At 34.6% G+C, this 16,481-nt stretch overlaps 1 protein-coding gene across 1 annotated transcript; it reads right to left on the reverse strand.

Annotated features, from left to right (window-relative positions):
- Nucleotides 1-518: 518 nt before the first annotated feature.
- On the reverse strand, nucleotides 519-15,610 carry LOC105323783 (intraflagellar transport protein 172 homolog). Its single transcript, XM_034458959.2, has 48 exons — nucleotides 15,457-15,610; nucleotides 14,413-14,556; nucleotides 13,635-13,747; nucleotides 13,297-13,402; nucleotides 13,113-13,192; nucleotides 12,922-13,009; nucleotides 12,502-12,716; nucleotides 12,201-12,324; nucleotides 11,925-12,020; nucleotides 11,575-11,736; nucleotides 11,390-11,443; nucleotides 11,071-11,260; nucleotides 10,784-10,848; nucleotides 10,623-10,670; nucleotides 10,459-10,524; nucleotides 10,121-10,222; nucleotides 9,878-10,014; nucleotides 9,624-9,731; nucleotides 9,432-9,516; nucleotides 9,234-9,326; nucleotides 9,047-9,124; nucleotides 8,871-8,951; nucleotides 8,540-8,635; nucleotides 8,379-8,450; nucleotides 8,195-8,273; nucleotides 7,945-8,065; nucleotides 7,521-7,665; nucleotides 7,319-7,408; nucleotides 7,107-7,204; nucleotides 6,867-7,002; nucleotides 6,371-6,487; nucleotides 6,021-6,163; nucleotides 5,683-5,841; nucleotides 5,373-5,553; nucleotides 5,070-5,182; nucleotides 4,802-4,937; nucleotides 4,603-4,701; nucleotides 4,268-4,377; nucleotides 4,066-4,129; nucleotides 3,856-3,942; nucleotides 3,609-3,725; nucleotides 3,397-3,507; nucleotides 2,761-2,976; nucleotides 2,559-2,618; nucleotides 2,367-2,465; nucleotides 1,686-1,839; nucleotides 843-934; nucleotides 519-710 (listed from the first exon to the last, which is right to left on the reverse strand). Exons 1-48 carry the CDS (start codon nucleotides 15,493-15,495, stop codon nucleotides 621-623), a joined length of 5,259 nt encoding a protein of 1,752 aa, XP_034314850.2. The 5' UTR covers nucleotides 15,496-15,610; the 3' UTR covers nucleotides 519-620.
- Between the last annotated feature and the right edge of the window lie 871 nt (nucleotides 15,611-16,481).

Here is a 16,481-nt window from a genome sequence, read left to right on the forward strand (position 1 = left end):
GTACTTTAGGTTCTTCAGTTTAAAAATTGTAACCCACTTGTAATGCTCCAAAAACTCAAACCTAACCCAGCATCAGGATAATTGAGATCAAGCTTTATGCAGCCACGTATGTTATAGTAACATCAAACATGCATTTGGCTGCTTTGACACGATACTTTAAGCATTCATTTTCAGTATTTTAAGCATTCAAGCATGTCGTGAGCATAATACGACAAGATGATCCATCAACGTTTGCTGAAGATTGATCAGTATAAACTGGACTTTGGCCAACATAGGGCACTTGCTTTAAAAACTTACACCCGTGGTTATAAATATCAAATCTTTTGATTCTGATTCTCAGGCCAAAAATAATGCTAAGGCAGCTATCTTATTTTAATTTTTATTGCATTGAATTATTCCCCTTTTCAAAATGACAATACAAATAATCAATGGAGCACGTTAAACCTAATGCGGTTGTGCATAAGAACAATAATTTTTTTCTGCTCCAAAACCTTAAAAAACAGAACTAAAAATCTTAATTGAGTTACTATATTTATTCTTCATAATAAATTCACTAATAACGGACGGAAACACAACAGTATATCACAGAGTCCTCTTTTGTTCAGCACTAATGTCCATGTTTACTGGAATGAGTAGCTGGGATTTGGTGTGGATCCGCACCACACACCAATAAACTTCAGCACATCGTTCAGCTCGGGACTGTGAGATACCTGTATAATGCAAGTCAATAGCTCTAAATTTGTTCAACAATTATGCCCTCACTCTTTCACCAGTTATGACCTCTTTTCAATAATTCTTTAATTTTGGTACATGTATCAATGCATATAAAACAAACTGCTTACCTTTGCAGCCATGATGAGTTTATTCCAGTCATCCTTGTTAGCTACTTTGCCTGGACTTTTGAACTCCATTGGACTTTTCAATACAGGATATCCTGAATGGAACAAAGACATTCTTATTATAAATGAATAATACAGTATAGCTCGGTTATAGCTAAGTCCTAGGGACCAATGGATTTACTTCATTATATCCGTAATTCGTTATATCCATATAACGAATTCTTAATATTAACTATAGCAAATTCACTATATACATATATTCTTTAACCAGACTACAGTTTTTGCTAATTTGAGGCTCAGAATGAAAAAAATATTCTTTTGATACCTTTAAAAATCGGATTGTAAATTGAAAAATTCATGCGAAAATAAATTAATTCAAACCATTTTGTTAAATGGTTGTGCAAACTTTTTTAACTGCCAACAAATTCATTATAAAAGTGTTAAATTTCGTTATAATTCACCTCTACGGGACTCAAAATCAGTTTGCTATATCTGTAAATCCATTATATCCGAATTCGTTATAACCATAAAATTTAACAAAGATTTCTTAAGAATTTTACTGGGGTCTCAAAAAAAATTCGCAATATCTGAAATTTTGTTATATCCATGTTCGTACTACACAAGTTCTCCTGTAATAATTCTTATACTAGTTAATGTATGTGCATATACATTATACAATTTTTATTTGAATAGCCTATCATTGTGAGAGACTAATAATTATTGGTTCATTTTTATTTTAAATCTTAACCATATTGCATTGAAAAGAAGATGATGATTTGAAAAACAAAGCTTGAAATTTTTACAGCATTGATTTCATGTTTCCCATGTACTCAGACAGACTTGTACCTGTGACCACACATGGTTGAGAGCGAATGCCGGTGTCTGGAGCTATCAGGGAGGCCTCGTAACAGTTCCTCTCGTCCCTGGGGAGCACCTGCTCCACTTTCTGATCCATGGACACGGCCAACACCCACTCCTTGACTTCCTCATGCTGCTGGTTCTGTGTATACAAACATTAAGGGAAAATAGAATTTTATAAAATGAGTGATTTGTGTATACCACATGAATGAAATTGGTGATTCTGTGTATAAAACATGTAGGAATAATTGATTCTGTGAATAGAACATCAAAGGAATAAGTGATTTATGTATATTAATAGATGAAAAGCATAATTGAATTCTTGTATAAGCCATCAAATGAATACTTTGAAATTTTTTAATTTGTTGGGGTATGGGGGCATAATTTTGTTTATAGTGTAAGCGGGCAAATTTTAATAAACATTAAACAGATGATTGTATATAGGTTCGTGGGGATGTATATTTGTGGGCAATGGTTATCTAATAAAAGCTACAAACATTGGTCCCCAACAAACAATGATAATTCAACAGTTAGTGATTGTCCTACCATAAGAACATTAAAATGATTCAGGAATAATTTACCAACAAAACATATGACTCATAGTTAAATAGAACAAATAAGAACATTAAAATGATTCAAGATTAATTTACCACATAACAAATGACTCACAGTTAAATACGGCTTTTCTGGAAGAGGGATTTCAAATGGAATGTCTGTATCCTGAAAATCACTGTGATCTAACATGTCCAGAGACCCTTCCTCTATAGCCTACAAACAACACAGGAAGTATAGCATGAACAACTGCATGCTCTTGAGCCTGTTAAGGTTCATAACATTTCTGACAGTTCTAACAATTCTTACCTCAGAGATGTCTAGATATCTGTTCAAGAAAACAAAAGCTGCATTCTCCCATCCAACGCTCTGAAAAATAAATACACGTACACTTAAAATATAAAATAACACAATCACAAACGAGACAATAGTTTACATTCAATGAGAACTAAAAGTCACATCAAGATTTTGTAAATTTAGTAACTCCCAATGAACACATGTAAATAATCACCCTGCACATCATTCCTGCCTCGTAGAAGGCTTTGTCTGCTGGAATGATGTCGGTGTGCCTCAGTAGGCTGATGGCTATTTTTGTGGCCAATTCTTCTAGGGATTTGTGAGGCTGGAAAGCCGACCGGTTAGCGTAATAATGGGCAATCAACAACAGACTCTCAAACTCGGCATGAGGAGGGGTGTTGGCATCTGAGCCCTTACTCATGTTGTCAACCTGCAAAAATTGTCCATAATACAATCAAAATAATGAATCAGACCACATGTCCAAAGATCAGGCCAAATCGTGGCTGTCATTTTCACAAACAATAACATAAATTGGCAAATTGTTCGAATCCCACAAAAGATGAAAATACTAATTGCATATTCTTCTTATCCGTGAAATCAATAAAATTAACTATATGAGAATAATAAATGTAAATTCTAACTTTGTAAATACAAATGTACCAGGTAATACAAAACATTCAGAATTCTAGAGTACATGTAATAATTACAGAATTTCAACAAAAGTTTTGTATGAATGGAACTTTGTATTGACAAAACTCTATAATTTTCTAGAAATTTCAGTTCAAAAATTTATGCATCATATATACATTGAAATTGTTATTGTAGCTTACAATCTAAAAAGGTATCTTACCAAGTCAAACATGACATCTCTGAGCTCTCCCCAAGTGTGGTATGCCTCTGGTTTGTCCAAGCCTCTCATGTTTATAACATCACTGAATATCCTCTTGTATATATTGAAGTTCTGATAGTAAAAAAGTAGATAAACAGCTTGTGTAAGCATGTGAAAAATTTCTTGTCATAAAGTGTATTTAAAGATGAGTATTACTATACATATATTCTTACCTGGGCATTGGCTGGTGCTCCATACTTGACGTAAATATCCAGAGCTTTCCGGCTATCATTGTTCTTTATTAGATGAGTGGCATACAGTGCAGCATACTTGTGCAGAACTTTGGCATTCTGATGAAAAGAATGGCATACAGATATACATACATTTATAAACTGTCACACTTATATTCCACTTCTCTAATACATCAAACAATTTAAACTTGAATGTTTTGTGTCAAAGTCTTTATATTTAATGTCTCACCTGTTGAGCTGCTGTTTCCAAACATTTCTCCCACTCTCCTTTCTCAATGTACATATCCAAAGCACCCACCACATCAACGCTGGCCAGCTACAGCAAAAATAAAACGTTAATGAATTGTTCATCTTTTGTAATACAAAATACAGAAAGAAATTAATTTATCACAAAGTTCTGTTATTGACCAATTCAGCATTTCAATCACTGTTTGTGTACCTGCTCTGCCTTTCCTTGGTTTTTGAGACTGTCTTTATACCGCTCATCAACATAGGCCTCCAATCTACAAAAAAATTCATTTTTCAATTACATGCTCATGGAGTTTTTACTACATATACAAACTATTTCAAGAAATATACAAAATTTGAATTCTATGTTATTTCTCTGAATCAATGAGGTCTGTTTGCTGATCAACATGTACCTGGGTTCTAACTCCTTTGCCACTCGCTTGGCCTTGTTCCACTCCTCAGCAGCAATAAACATGTCAATGGCATCCTTAATCAGGTCAACATTCAGATACAGCTCTGCAGCCTGCAGTCAAAAACAAAATCAATTTAACAAGGTACACGTACTACAAAATGAAACAAATTTGCTTAATAAGATTTAGGAAAATGAATTCATTTAAATTTGTTAAGCTTTAAATTTACCAAATAAATTGTAAAATTAGAAAAATTTACATGTATTCTTTAAAACCTTTTTTAAGACATTGAGCACATTGTTCATGCTCTAAGTTGCTGCATTAATATGAGTACTGACCTGTTCAAACTTCCTGATCTCGGCTAGTCTTGGTCCAGCAATCTCAGCTACTGTCTGAGCTCTTTCTTGTCCCAAGAATTTCACAGCTATATCACCAGCCTACAACAATTAAAAAAAAATCCTTTATCCTGATCTACATGTATTTCAAATGTATATATAGAACAAACTTCCAAAGTTTGGTGTAGGTATCTTTCTATACCTTCATCCAGCACCTCTCTAGGACGTTCCTATCGTCAGTGAGGTTGGTAGTGACCTTGAGGTAACACTCCACCGCCCGGGCATACTCTCCCGAGGACTCCCACTCACGGGCCTGTCGCACCATGGCCTCAATTCCACTGAAAACATTTTGTAATCAACAGTCGCTTTCTTTTCTACATTATAAAATCGATAATCTAATTTTTTAACTTCAGTGACTTTTTAAGTAAGTAACCCATCCCGACTCCTTCCAATCCAAAGTTTTTTCTCACCTTTGGCCTCCTTTGTCAGCCATTTCTCTCTCATATTCATCTTGAAGATGTTGTAATTTGTGTGGAATATATTCTTTGCATACTCTTAGAGCATCTTGCCACATGGCAGAATCCTACAAACACATTTAAACAATTTTGAATGTTTATATAAGCTATGAATCAACAGAGTTCAAAGAAAGGGAGACAACAAATTATTGGTCATGCAAGATTTGAAATATTATAAATGTTTTATTAAACAACACAGAAGAGTATGCCAGCTTTAAAAGATTAACACATCTTAGTGAACAATATATATTTATATACCTTATAGTATTTGACAGCCAGCTCTGGCCTCTGGGCCCGCAGCAGATAGGACTCTGCTTTGGCATATTCTTTCTCCTCAAAGGCAAAGCGAGCCTGTCCCACGAGGACATCAGCGACCGAGTCAGGATCACTCTGCTCGGCAACTCTCTGGGCAGAGTCCCAGTCCTGGTTGTGTACATACCTGTTACCAGGTAAAAAAGATACCTTTATTACACTCACTGATTGTAAAAATGTTAATAATTAATATACAAAAATTGTTCATCAAAGATATCTGAGTCATTTGATCACATTAAACAAAAGAAAAACTTACATAAGGACTGCTTCCTTTGGTTTTGCAGCCTTGATGAACTCGGCCTCAGCCTCATGAAACCTCCCCTCATCCTCCAGGAACATGGCGTGCTTCAGGTGGATCTCAGGTAATTTGTTTTTGTTTGCAAGGCGAGCAAGCTCAAATGCAAAGTCAAATGCACTGTAATAAAAGATAATTAGCATTTAAATACATAAGAAAACCAAATAATTGTTTTCTTGGTTGAAATTTTCAGAAAATTTGGGAATTCATATTATTTTTTCTCGAATTTCAGGCAGCATCTCAGGTATATAAGTGTGGTTTTGTCACTTTTTCCTAATTGACACAAACATTACACTCACCAGTTTTCTGAAGCATACTCAATAGCTGCATCCACCAGACCAAACTTGGCCAACAGTTTGACAGCAGAATCTCCTCCCAGACTCTTGGCCCATAAGTAGGCCACTTGTTTGGCTGCAGTGGCCCCTCCACTGTTCTTAGCAACCTGTCAAACAGTCATTTCCATCAATATTCTTATGCATATACATGTATTTACTTATTTAAAGTATTCTTATCTTTACCTATAAAGTAGATGTTCTATTATTCATTTCTGAGTGTGGTTTTTCAAAGCAAGGAGAGGATTTATTATAACACATCAATATAACACTAGGTATTTGTTATTATAGACACGTGTAATTAATTAGGACCTCACCCTGTGTGCCTCCTCCCACATATCCTGGGACCGGTACATGTTGACGGCAGCTTTCCAGTCCCCAGCCTCCAGGTAGTGGTGCTCTGCCTGGCGCAGGTTTCCCTCAGCCTCTAACTCCTGTATAGTCATATTTACATGATTATTGCAGGAAAGGACAAATTCTATACAAATAACTAAAAAAATTTACTGGTAAAGTAAAACCATAAACAATACAAGAAAGGAAAATCTTGGCTCATGATGTTTATCATTTTGTATCATAAATATAAAGCAAATACATGGACACAGTGTGTAGTTTTAAGCAAAATAATTCTTTACAAATTATTATATTTCAGCCAAATCAGAATCAAAACTTGTGTAGCAGTTTTATTGTTTGGAAGGGTTGTTATATTTCTGTTTTGACCAAATATTGTTGCTGTTAATGCCTGTTTATTGTAAACATAAAAATATTAGGTTGCCCCTTCACACATAGATCCCTTTAAGTAGACCTATTCCCTACCTTAGCCAGGTGTAGATGAGTGTCTGGCACCAGGTCTGGATGGTGGACCTTCACCAATCGTATCATGTCCCCATACATCTTGTGCTTCTTGTACATTGTAATAGCCAAGTCAGGCTCCTGAACTGCTACATATAACCTGAAAGCATAGGTCAATATATTACCATTACTCTACTGTTCTTTGCAAGTTTAAAGTAACTTAAGTAAGATAATACCATATTTTGAACAGACATTTGTACTAACCTTTCTGCCTCTTTGAACTTTGCCTGACTTTCTAGTTGACGAGCTTGTGATATGTACAGTGTGGATACATCATCAGACTTCATGTATGTAGATGCCAGCTTTTTAAAGATACAAAATACAATAAGATGCTGTGACTACTAACTCAGCAAGAGGAACTTCATCTAATAGGAATTGCATCCAAAAGCTTTAATTCCTGTACATGGGACTTTTACCTTATGTGCCATCTCCCATTTCCCAGCATTATTGTACATGTCCACAGCCTCTCGGGTGGAACCAGCCTCAACATAATACTGCTCCGCTTTCTGATGACAAATCAAAAACTTACTTATAATATTCTTCTGAGATCTCTTCTTTATGTTTATTCAAAAGAAGGTTTTTCCATAAATTGCAAATGAAATATCAAGTATACTGTACCTCGTATTCACCAATGGAGGCGTAATGGTCAGCGATCTGTTTGTAGTATTTGGCCGACATGGACGAGTCTTGTATTTCCAGGATCTGGACAGCCTTGAGCCACTGTCGGGATTGTATGGCAGCTTCCACTGCTTTGGATGTGGCCCTATCAAAGAAGTTAATGTATTCTTAACTTAATTTTCATTCAGTATTTTTATCTCATTTCAGATTTATTTGATATGTACGATAATTACAATTCATTAAGATCTCTGGTTTCTTTTCAACAGATAAACTAATACCTTCACACAGTCAAGAACTTACGCGTAAATACATATAAATATGCTTCTCAATATGGATGTATATGAACATGTATTCAAAATTTGTGCTTGTAATTGGCACCTCTTTATGAACAGACAAGGTGGTACAGGAGGGGTGTTGGACTTACCCTGCCTCAATGTAGTGGTTGATGGCAGCGTCCAGCTGTTTCTGAGAGGACAAGTAGTCTCCCCAATGCTCCTCCAGTTTCACAACTTCTGCAGGGAAGGCATAGCGAGCCAAGTCCACAGCTGAGCAATGATAAAATTCATGAAGTTTTTAAATAGTGACAGACAGTTACCGGTAAATCACTTTTGATTAGAATGAAATAAATTTGAAAAGAAATAGGAAGTTTAATTCAGTGCAAAAATGGGCATTACCTCTACGGAAGGCATGTCCCTTCTTGTAACATTCCATTGCTCTTGCTGTGTCTTTAATCTTTTCATATAAATCTCCTGCCTAGAAATTAAAAGTATATTTAATATGCAGGATATAAAATAATTTTGTTATTCTTCTAGCAATTTTCCCTTTTTAATTTTGTTTCCAATTAACATATACACTTACTCTTTCATACAGCTCTCCTTTAATCAAAGCAGAGGCAATTCTTGAAATCAGCTCAGAATTGGACATCAGCTCCTACACACAAAATAATAAAATCAGATATACAAACAAGAAATAAATCACTCTTAGGGATCGTGAGATAGGGAGGGGAACCACTGACTGACCTCTCTGCTGGTGGCCACCCGGGCGGCTCTGGCTGGTAGACCCGCCTTCATGTACAGGTTAATGGCAGCTAGGTGGTCATCTTCTTTTTCTTTGAGCTGTTGAATTTAAACAATAAACCATAAACCTGATATATTACCAATAATCTCACTAATAAAGGATTGAAAAACTTTTCAATAATGTCATTTTTTTTAAAGAGATAGCATTTGTTATATACAATGTATACATACATGTATCTACTATATGGAGAAAGGGGAATAGATTGTATAATATAGAGAAGGGTATCATCTATAATTTCCTGATGAAGTTTAACTGATTGTCAATAAGCCTTACTTCTCCCGCAGCCTCCTCTTGTCCCGTGTTCATCAACCACTGATAATAGCTCCTCTTCAGATTCTCTAGCTCTGGGTGCATCTAAAAATTAACTCATTTGTTTTAGAATCCTTAGTACAAAAACCATGTAATATTTCTATTTCCTATAGAAAGAATTCAATTTACAAATACATTACCTTAGCCTCAGCCACCTCTATGGCTTCATCCCACATGTGCATCTCTTGGTACATCTCCATAGCTTCATCCACATGATTCTACATAAATTGCACATAAAATCCATAACTAACTGAAAACTAATTTTACACAAATACTATATGCTTCATCAAAATTTTCTAATAAAATACAGCAAAACTTCTTTGATACCTGTTCAAGGTAAATGCTCTCAGCTTCTTTGAATCTTTTTTCCATGATAGCCAGTCTTGCTCTGACCTTGTAGTGGTTAAAACCATCTCCTCCCTGCAAAGCAAATAAATATTTACTGAAAATATCAGCACATAAATTAAAAAAATTTAATCTACATGCAGTCATAACATTTCCTTTTTATTAAGCAAGTTAACTTACTTTGGTTTTTGATATTTCCTCTGCAAGTCTAAAGGTCTCTTTCATGTAACGGGCTTTTGCAATGTCACCAAGTGCAGAAAAACATCTGAAAACAAATTTCAATGCATAAATTTAAGTACAATGATCTTTTGACACATATAATTTGTGTCAAAAGTTTGAAATAAAAATGATGTACAGGTATGACAATTCTACCTTTCTGCGATATGCAGTTGCCTGTCCTCCAATGCAAGCTTACTCAGAGTTTTCCACATGGCCTCAGTTTCTGCCGACATTTCTAGTGTCTCCAAAAACGACACAGCCCTGCACAAGGTGAGATGCAATCATGTAGTCAAATACATTTTACACATTCATCTGTTTGACATTTCTTACATGTTCACACATATCAGATTGGAAATTGGACATTGCGACTCCAGACCTTGTTACAAAATGAAGGAAAAATTTCTTACCTTTCAAAGTCGCCATCATCTATAGCTGTGCCGAACTCGATGAGTCCCTCATCCAGCGTGTAGGAGACGGTCTGGACCCCCTCCTGTACCACTACGTCGGTCTTACCATCTGCCTTCTCCAGATCAACAATATCCCCCTGTAATCAAAACAGCAGTACAAACCAATGACTCTTTACGTATACATGTTTTGAGTCGAAAAACTATTATATTACACTTTTGTATACAATCTCTCAAAATGTTTACCTTGATTGGGAACATAGTCACTCTTTCAGGGGCATCGATGTTGTACCAGATGCACAAGTTCCCACGATTCTGACCAACAACCACATCACTTCCTGGCACCCACTGAAAACAAAACACAGGTCACTCTTCAAATTACCATACAAAGCAGAAGCTAAATAAATCACATATACAAATTCAAAATGACTTAAAAATCAAGCAAAATAGTTTCTTGGTAATTCTGAATAACAGCAATTATATGTAAATGTACTAGTTTGAGTGTAAGTATTACCTGTATAAATGTACTAGTTTGAGTGTAAGTATTACCTGTATAAATGTACTAGTTTGAGTGTAAGTATTACCTGTACATAGGAGCAGTAGTTCAAGATGGTTGTTCTGTGCTGTGATTCAATATCATAGAGGTTTAACTGAAAATAAATAAAATTGACATGACAAATCTTGTTTAAAGGGTGAGTGGCACTGTCACAGCTACAGGATTGTGTGGAATTAACATTGTGATACTGACCCTCATCCTTTTGTCTCGGAAAAGTATCTTCCTTCCAGTTTCATTCAACTAAAGAAATAAGAGTTCATGATAAGATTGTCCATTGGTACATGTAATTAGGAATGTGACTATAACTATATAGGTCTGTATTATTTGTTGTCTCATAAACAAATATGTCATACCTCTAGCCAGTCAATCTTAGACTCATGGCTCACTTGTCCGATGGTCACTCCAGTTATCAAGTCCACTGAAAAGAGGAAAAAATTATCAAATTGAAAAAAGCAACAGATGACAACTAAACAACTGACACAAAAAAATAAATTCTAGGCAAGAAGCAAAAGTAGTTTGTGACTTCTTAAGATCTTTCCAAAGGTCATTTTAAAATTCATTATCCTCAGAATTGTTGGTTTTAATCATTATCTTCAAAACTGATGATTTTTGTGAATGACAATGGAATGCGGTGCCTTACTGATAGCGATGGTCTTAAGGTCCAGTAAGTAGGCGATCTTCTTGTTGTCCTCCACGCCTCTCTGCTTCCGCTCGTTCAGCCTCACACTGATCAGGTGAGGGTTCATGAACTCGGTCCTCACACACCCCAAAACCTCATTGGCTCCATACTCAATCAGAGCCAGCTCGCCGGCATTGAAGATCATACACACCTACGGTCACAAAAACATTACAAGTTTTAACCATTAAAGGCAAAGTGGATATTCTGCATGTCAAATTCTTTATTTCTTTATTTTTTTGTACATCCTATAAACAGAAACAATGAATTACAATTTACTTACACTTTCATTGTCAAAGTAGTATTTTTCATTTCCTCCTGAACCTTGCCATGGAATCTAAAACACGCAAGTTTACAAAATTAAATCCTTCATTGAAATTAAAGACAAACACATTAAATGCAATAAGTACAATGATTTTCATATTCTGTTACTGCTCTAAGAAAGATAACAATAGCCTGATACAGTACCTCACTGAGCTTGTTGTTCTGCAGGTCTCCCAGTAGGATGGTGTCTGAGGTGTGGGCCACCAAGTAACGGTCTTTGCCCATGATTCTAACCTCATCAATTTCATAGCCATAGTGGGACTTCAGTACCACTCTTTGTCCACTGGACAAATTTTTCACAATCACCTAAATTGGAAATGAAGAGTTTGATAAAATCACATTTTCAAAAAAACATTAATACTCCTCATTAAATACAAGTAATATAACTTTGAAAAAAATTGAGACTTATTTTAAGTCTATGTGTAAGAGAAAGGGTGATAGGTTTGATATTGTAACAATTTCAAGTATTACTTAATCCCAACTTTTACACTAACCTGACTAAGTCCAACATGGGTCATCTCAAACTTGTTCTTGTAGATAGTTCTCTTCAGACAGCAATCAAAGATCTCCACCCCTCCACATAGGGTACCCTGTATACACATGAAAACAAAACAGTCAAATATCCACAATTATATAGTAAATTTATTTATAAAGTTTTGCAAGCATTTCATGAAAAACCAAACCAAATTACAAAGATTTATTTGACAAAGGTGTATGCATTTCTTGATTTTAAGAAAATATATTATACACTGTAAAAATTCTTTGCTTACACAGGTAACCCTGGAGCCATCTTTTTTCCATGCCAGAGCAGTGATAGTGTAGAGATGAGGGATCTCCTTCAGTTTTGGTTCATCCCACATCTGTCTTCTGGGACTCCAATTCAGCACTCTCAGCCTGAACAATTATAAAAATCATTCAAAATTTGAAATTACTCGGCAAAATACAAGTTCTAAATAAAAGCATAAGTTACTAATAATATCAACTATACATGTATATTTATATCCATTATACGATCTACTTTCTTTTAGCATCATACAATTATACATGTCAAGTCAAATAAACAACTCTCACTTGTCAAAACTCCCAATGACAATGGACTGGCCACTTGGACTGGAGACAGCACAGGTAAATTCATGTTCATCTTCCTCGCGACTGTAATCAAAATGCTGAAAGCTTCGGCCTTCACGTCCATACGCGATGATCCTCTTGTCACATCCGGCAGCGACAATAGAGTTCTGAGAAAAGGCCAATGCATACGGAGGACATGGGTGTGTGCTGATCTTGCCCTAAAATCAAATTGACATCATAACATGTCTAGCCTAGCATATGTCTTTTTATCAAATACCCTAGTCAATGACTTTATCAAAACACAAAATGGCTGAGAAAAACCATTGAGAAGAAATCATTTAAATCTTTATTCATTGATTACTTGATGATAAGTTTACATGTAATTGGTATCTGATAGAGGTGTTGGTATGCCGATTGATTTACCTGAGAATCCCCAGACCCCTCATCATCAAAGAAGTACCGTACAATGGCACCATCAGCATGTCCTGACAGGAAGCCTTTCCCTGAAGGACTGCACAGATAATACACTTGTTAATGTTTATAAAATACACAGAAATGTACTCAGAAAATATAAGCTAATTAGTTAAGCACAATATATCTGTTAGAAAACTTACTTTGAAGCCAGAGACACAACATAAGACTCAGTTCCATAGATGGTAGAGGATTTGTTGGTTTTTATGTTGGCTGCTCGCACCTAAATCAAGTTGTTTTAAAAAATTTGTAACAACAATCTGTAATGTTCAATTTAGCAAAGTACTTAAAAACTATGTTATGCAATGTAGTATACAAATATCATACCTTTCCATCTGCAAGTCCAAACACAATAGGTTGGTCAGGGGGCCAGATCAGGCAGGTTACAGCACTCTGCTGAACAAACTTGTTACAAATCACCTTCTTATCTCCCCTTTAATGAGAAAAAGCAGAATTCTTTCATGGAGTATGATGTTCTGGTAAAATCCATAATAACACAGGCAACATATCTGTATTTAAATCTATAAATAGTTCTAGTAACAAATCACCATACCATGCTAAATACCATTTATATAATCTTTAGGGATAGCTAACATTATTGTGGAGATTTTTTGTTTTTGGAGGGTGGGTGGGGATAAGACACTGTGTGTTAAACTTTTATTTACCATTCTTCGCCAATTTTGTAAACAAAAATGATGTTGTCTGTCTGTCCAACAGCTATTTTTGTAGAGTCTCCAGAAAATGCCAGCCCTTTCACAGTGTAGCTCCTTTTCCCATACTAAAACAGAAACACAACAAATGACAGAGAAATCATTAAAGCTGTGATGAACTACAATTTTTTCATCAAAAATATTCATTTAAAACATTGCTATTATATAGTCCAATGCAAGATATATTCAGTGTTTATAAACTTCTGTAATTTGCATTTTAGTGGGAGATATCAATCAAGCATAATTGCATTTTCATCATATTGTATAAAAATTAATTTCTTGTCAACTTTTTCATATTACACATATATAAAAATCTTTCTTCTGATAAAATTGAACTTCTTGTTAAGTCTTATTATTATTTTTCTCAATTCAAAGGTTTAAGGTGGCTCATACACCTTAAAATTGTTTCTCAAATCAACAGAAAATGACTTGAATTTGAAACATAGCATGAAGCATAAGATGTACATATTAAGTCAAATAGGCCAAAAAAAAAAATACTTTTTATCACAAATACGATTTTCAAAAACTATAGTAACTACTTGGTATGTACAAAAGCCTCAGGTGGATTTTAACTCAGGATCTGCAGTTCAAAAGCCTTAACCACTGAGCTATGATGATTCTCAATTGTACTGATCGATACAACCATTCCACAGAACATTTAAATCATCGTGTCATAAAGCCCTGATGCAGTGAGCTACACCAAAATAAATTATAACTAAGCATTTGCAAATACCTTTGAATCTGCTGGTTTGGTAGAAAACTTATCTCTTTTCTCTCCTTGTTCATCAAATAACAAGATGACTCGATCTGACGTACAAACTGCCATCTTCTGGTTACTTGGTGCCCAAGCAATACAACATACTTTTGCAGCTCCATCCTATCAATCGTAAATAAAATACCTTGTTAACATTTTAATATTTACTAGTTAAAAGAATTTTACCATATAAAAATGTAATTTAAAAAGTTTTCAACCAACAAAATTGATTATATCATACGAAATGTATCCAATATAAACATGACATTATATAAAAATAATTAAAAAGATGTAAAAAAAAAAAAAAAAAAAGGCTCCTTGCTATATGACGTTATCACTACCCACTGTATAAGTTGATACTTGGTTTATGATTTGATGCATTTCATGGTATTCAAAATTTTTTAGGACAATGATCAGTGACTGTGTATTGACATAATGTTAACACAGATATGTTGCAATACAAGTTTTTACATTGTTCTGCATGATTTATCGCAGTAGAAAGTAAACAGTTCATCTGTGACATGGTCAAAACTTTAAACTGAGTGCGGAATGGGGATACCAAATAGTAATTGGGTCACACACTAGCAAAAATGTGTGACAAAAACAAAAGAAATCTTCGAAATACAATAATAATACAAAGAACCACTGACCCCCAACCCCATAGGCATACCTTCAATAAATACAACCCCTTACAATGCCATTCATCACAAATTAATCCATAAGCTTAAAGACTACAGCAGTAATTAAATTTCTGTTGAAAATTGCCAATTAATTGTCTCCTCCATTGAAAGTTAATCGTCAGTGCTGCACTCGCCCAAGTCACACTGTAAAATATATTATCCCAAATAGGATATTATTATAATTCATTTTCATTTGGGCATATTTAGGCGATTGGTTCCCACCTGCTCATTCTTTGCCACTTTCAATTAAACTAGTAAATATTTACAATATCCAAGTTTACAGGGGATCAGAGGGTTTTAGTAACATGTATAAACAACTTGCGTGAAAATATCGTTAATTTACCTGTGGTGGAAGCACATTCTTCAAATGTTTCAACTGCATGACTGCAGTTTCAACTTCTTGTCTGTTATCGAAATCAGATTTGTTTGTGGAATGCTAAGGAAGGCCTCGTTTTCGATATTAACATTATGATCAATCCGCAGGTGCGTAAAATTTTATTGAAAATAAATCTCATATTTTGGTGGATTTTCACTTTGTTCAAATTCAAATATTATACCATTTAGACGAAAAACAACCAAATTTGTGAAATATTTGAATTTTCAACAAAATAAATAAATATGTAAAGTGGAGTAAAATCTCGAACCCGACTTTAATTAATTTTTTTTTACATTTTCTTTTTTTTCTTTTTTTAAAGGGCTACATGGTCGTGGCCATTTTTGGACTTAAAAAATCTCCGAGAAAAGATGAGCTCTGTATGAAACTATAGAAAAACAATCAAACTTTTCAGGTTAAATTTATGTAACCCCCCCCCCCCCAAAAAAAAAAAGTTTACCAGCTTAACAAATCATCAATACACTAAGAATTAGATGGTATAAAACACCTGTCTATATCATTGTGGATAAATGTGGATTAATTTATTAATGTGGATAAAGGTAAATCATAAACAAATAAACAAAATACTTTCACTGATTAGAATTTTCAAATTTTAGAGTATTTGACCAAAAATATATTTTCTTTGCGATAGCTGTGAGATATCAAATTGGGGATGGGGTTATAACATTATGCTTGATTTTACTGTTCATTTCGATACGAAGTGTGTACAGGTGTCCCATACAACGCTAAGGTAGATATGATGGTTCATTTTATTTATCACCCTGACACAGTCTTAAACGATTGCATTTTCAAAATATCCTTTAATTTATCGCTCTAAATCCTTCACCATTAACATATACGTTACAATATATTTTAATATATCACAGCTTTTGAGTACCGCAAGAATACGAGACACATTATATTTTAAAATTGAATATTTTTTTTTACACATTATAACATGGATTTTTGGTTTCAGGGTAACCAGGATATGGCCG

Source organism: Magallana gigas, chromosome 7 (assembly GCF_963853765.1).
Source record: "Magallana gigas chromosome 7, xbMagGiga1.1, whole genome shotgun sequence".
Taxonomy (NCBI): domain Eukaryota; kingdom Metazoa; phylum Mollusca; class Bivalvia; order Ostreida; family Ostreidae; genus Magallana; species Magallana gigas.

Coding starts and splice junctions, on each gene's coding strand:
- LOC105323783 (XM_034458959.2), bottom strand. CDS start 15,495: ATGCAGTTGAAACATTTGAAGAATGTGCTTCCACCACAG. Junction 13,748..14,412: donor CCAAACCAGCAGATTCAAAG/GTATTTGCAAAT, acceptor TTTCTGTTTTAG/TATGGGAAAAGGAGCTACAC. Junction 4,130..4,267: donor GCAAAGGAGTTAGAACCCAG/GTACATGTTGAT, acceptor ATTTTTTTGTAG/ATTGGAGGCCTATGTTGATG.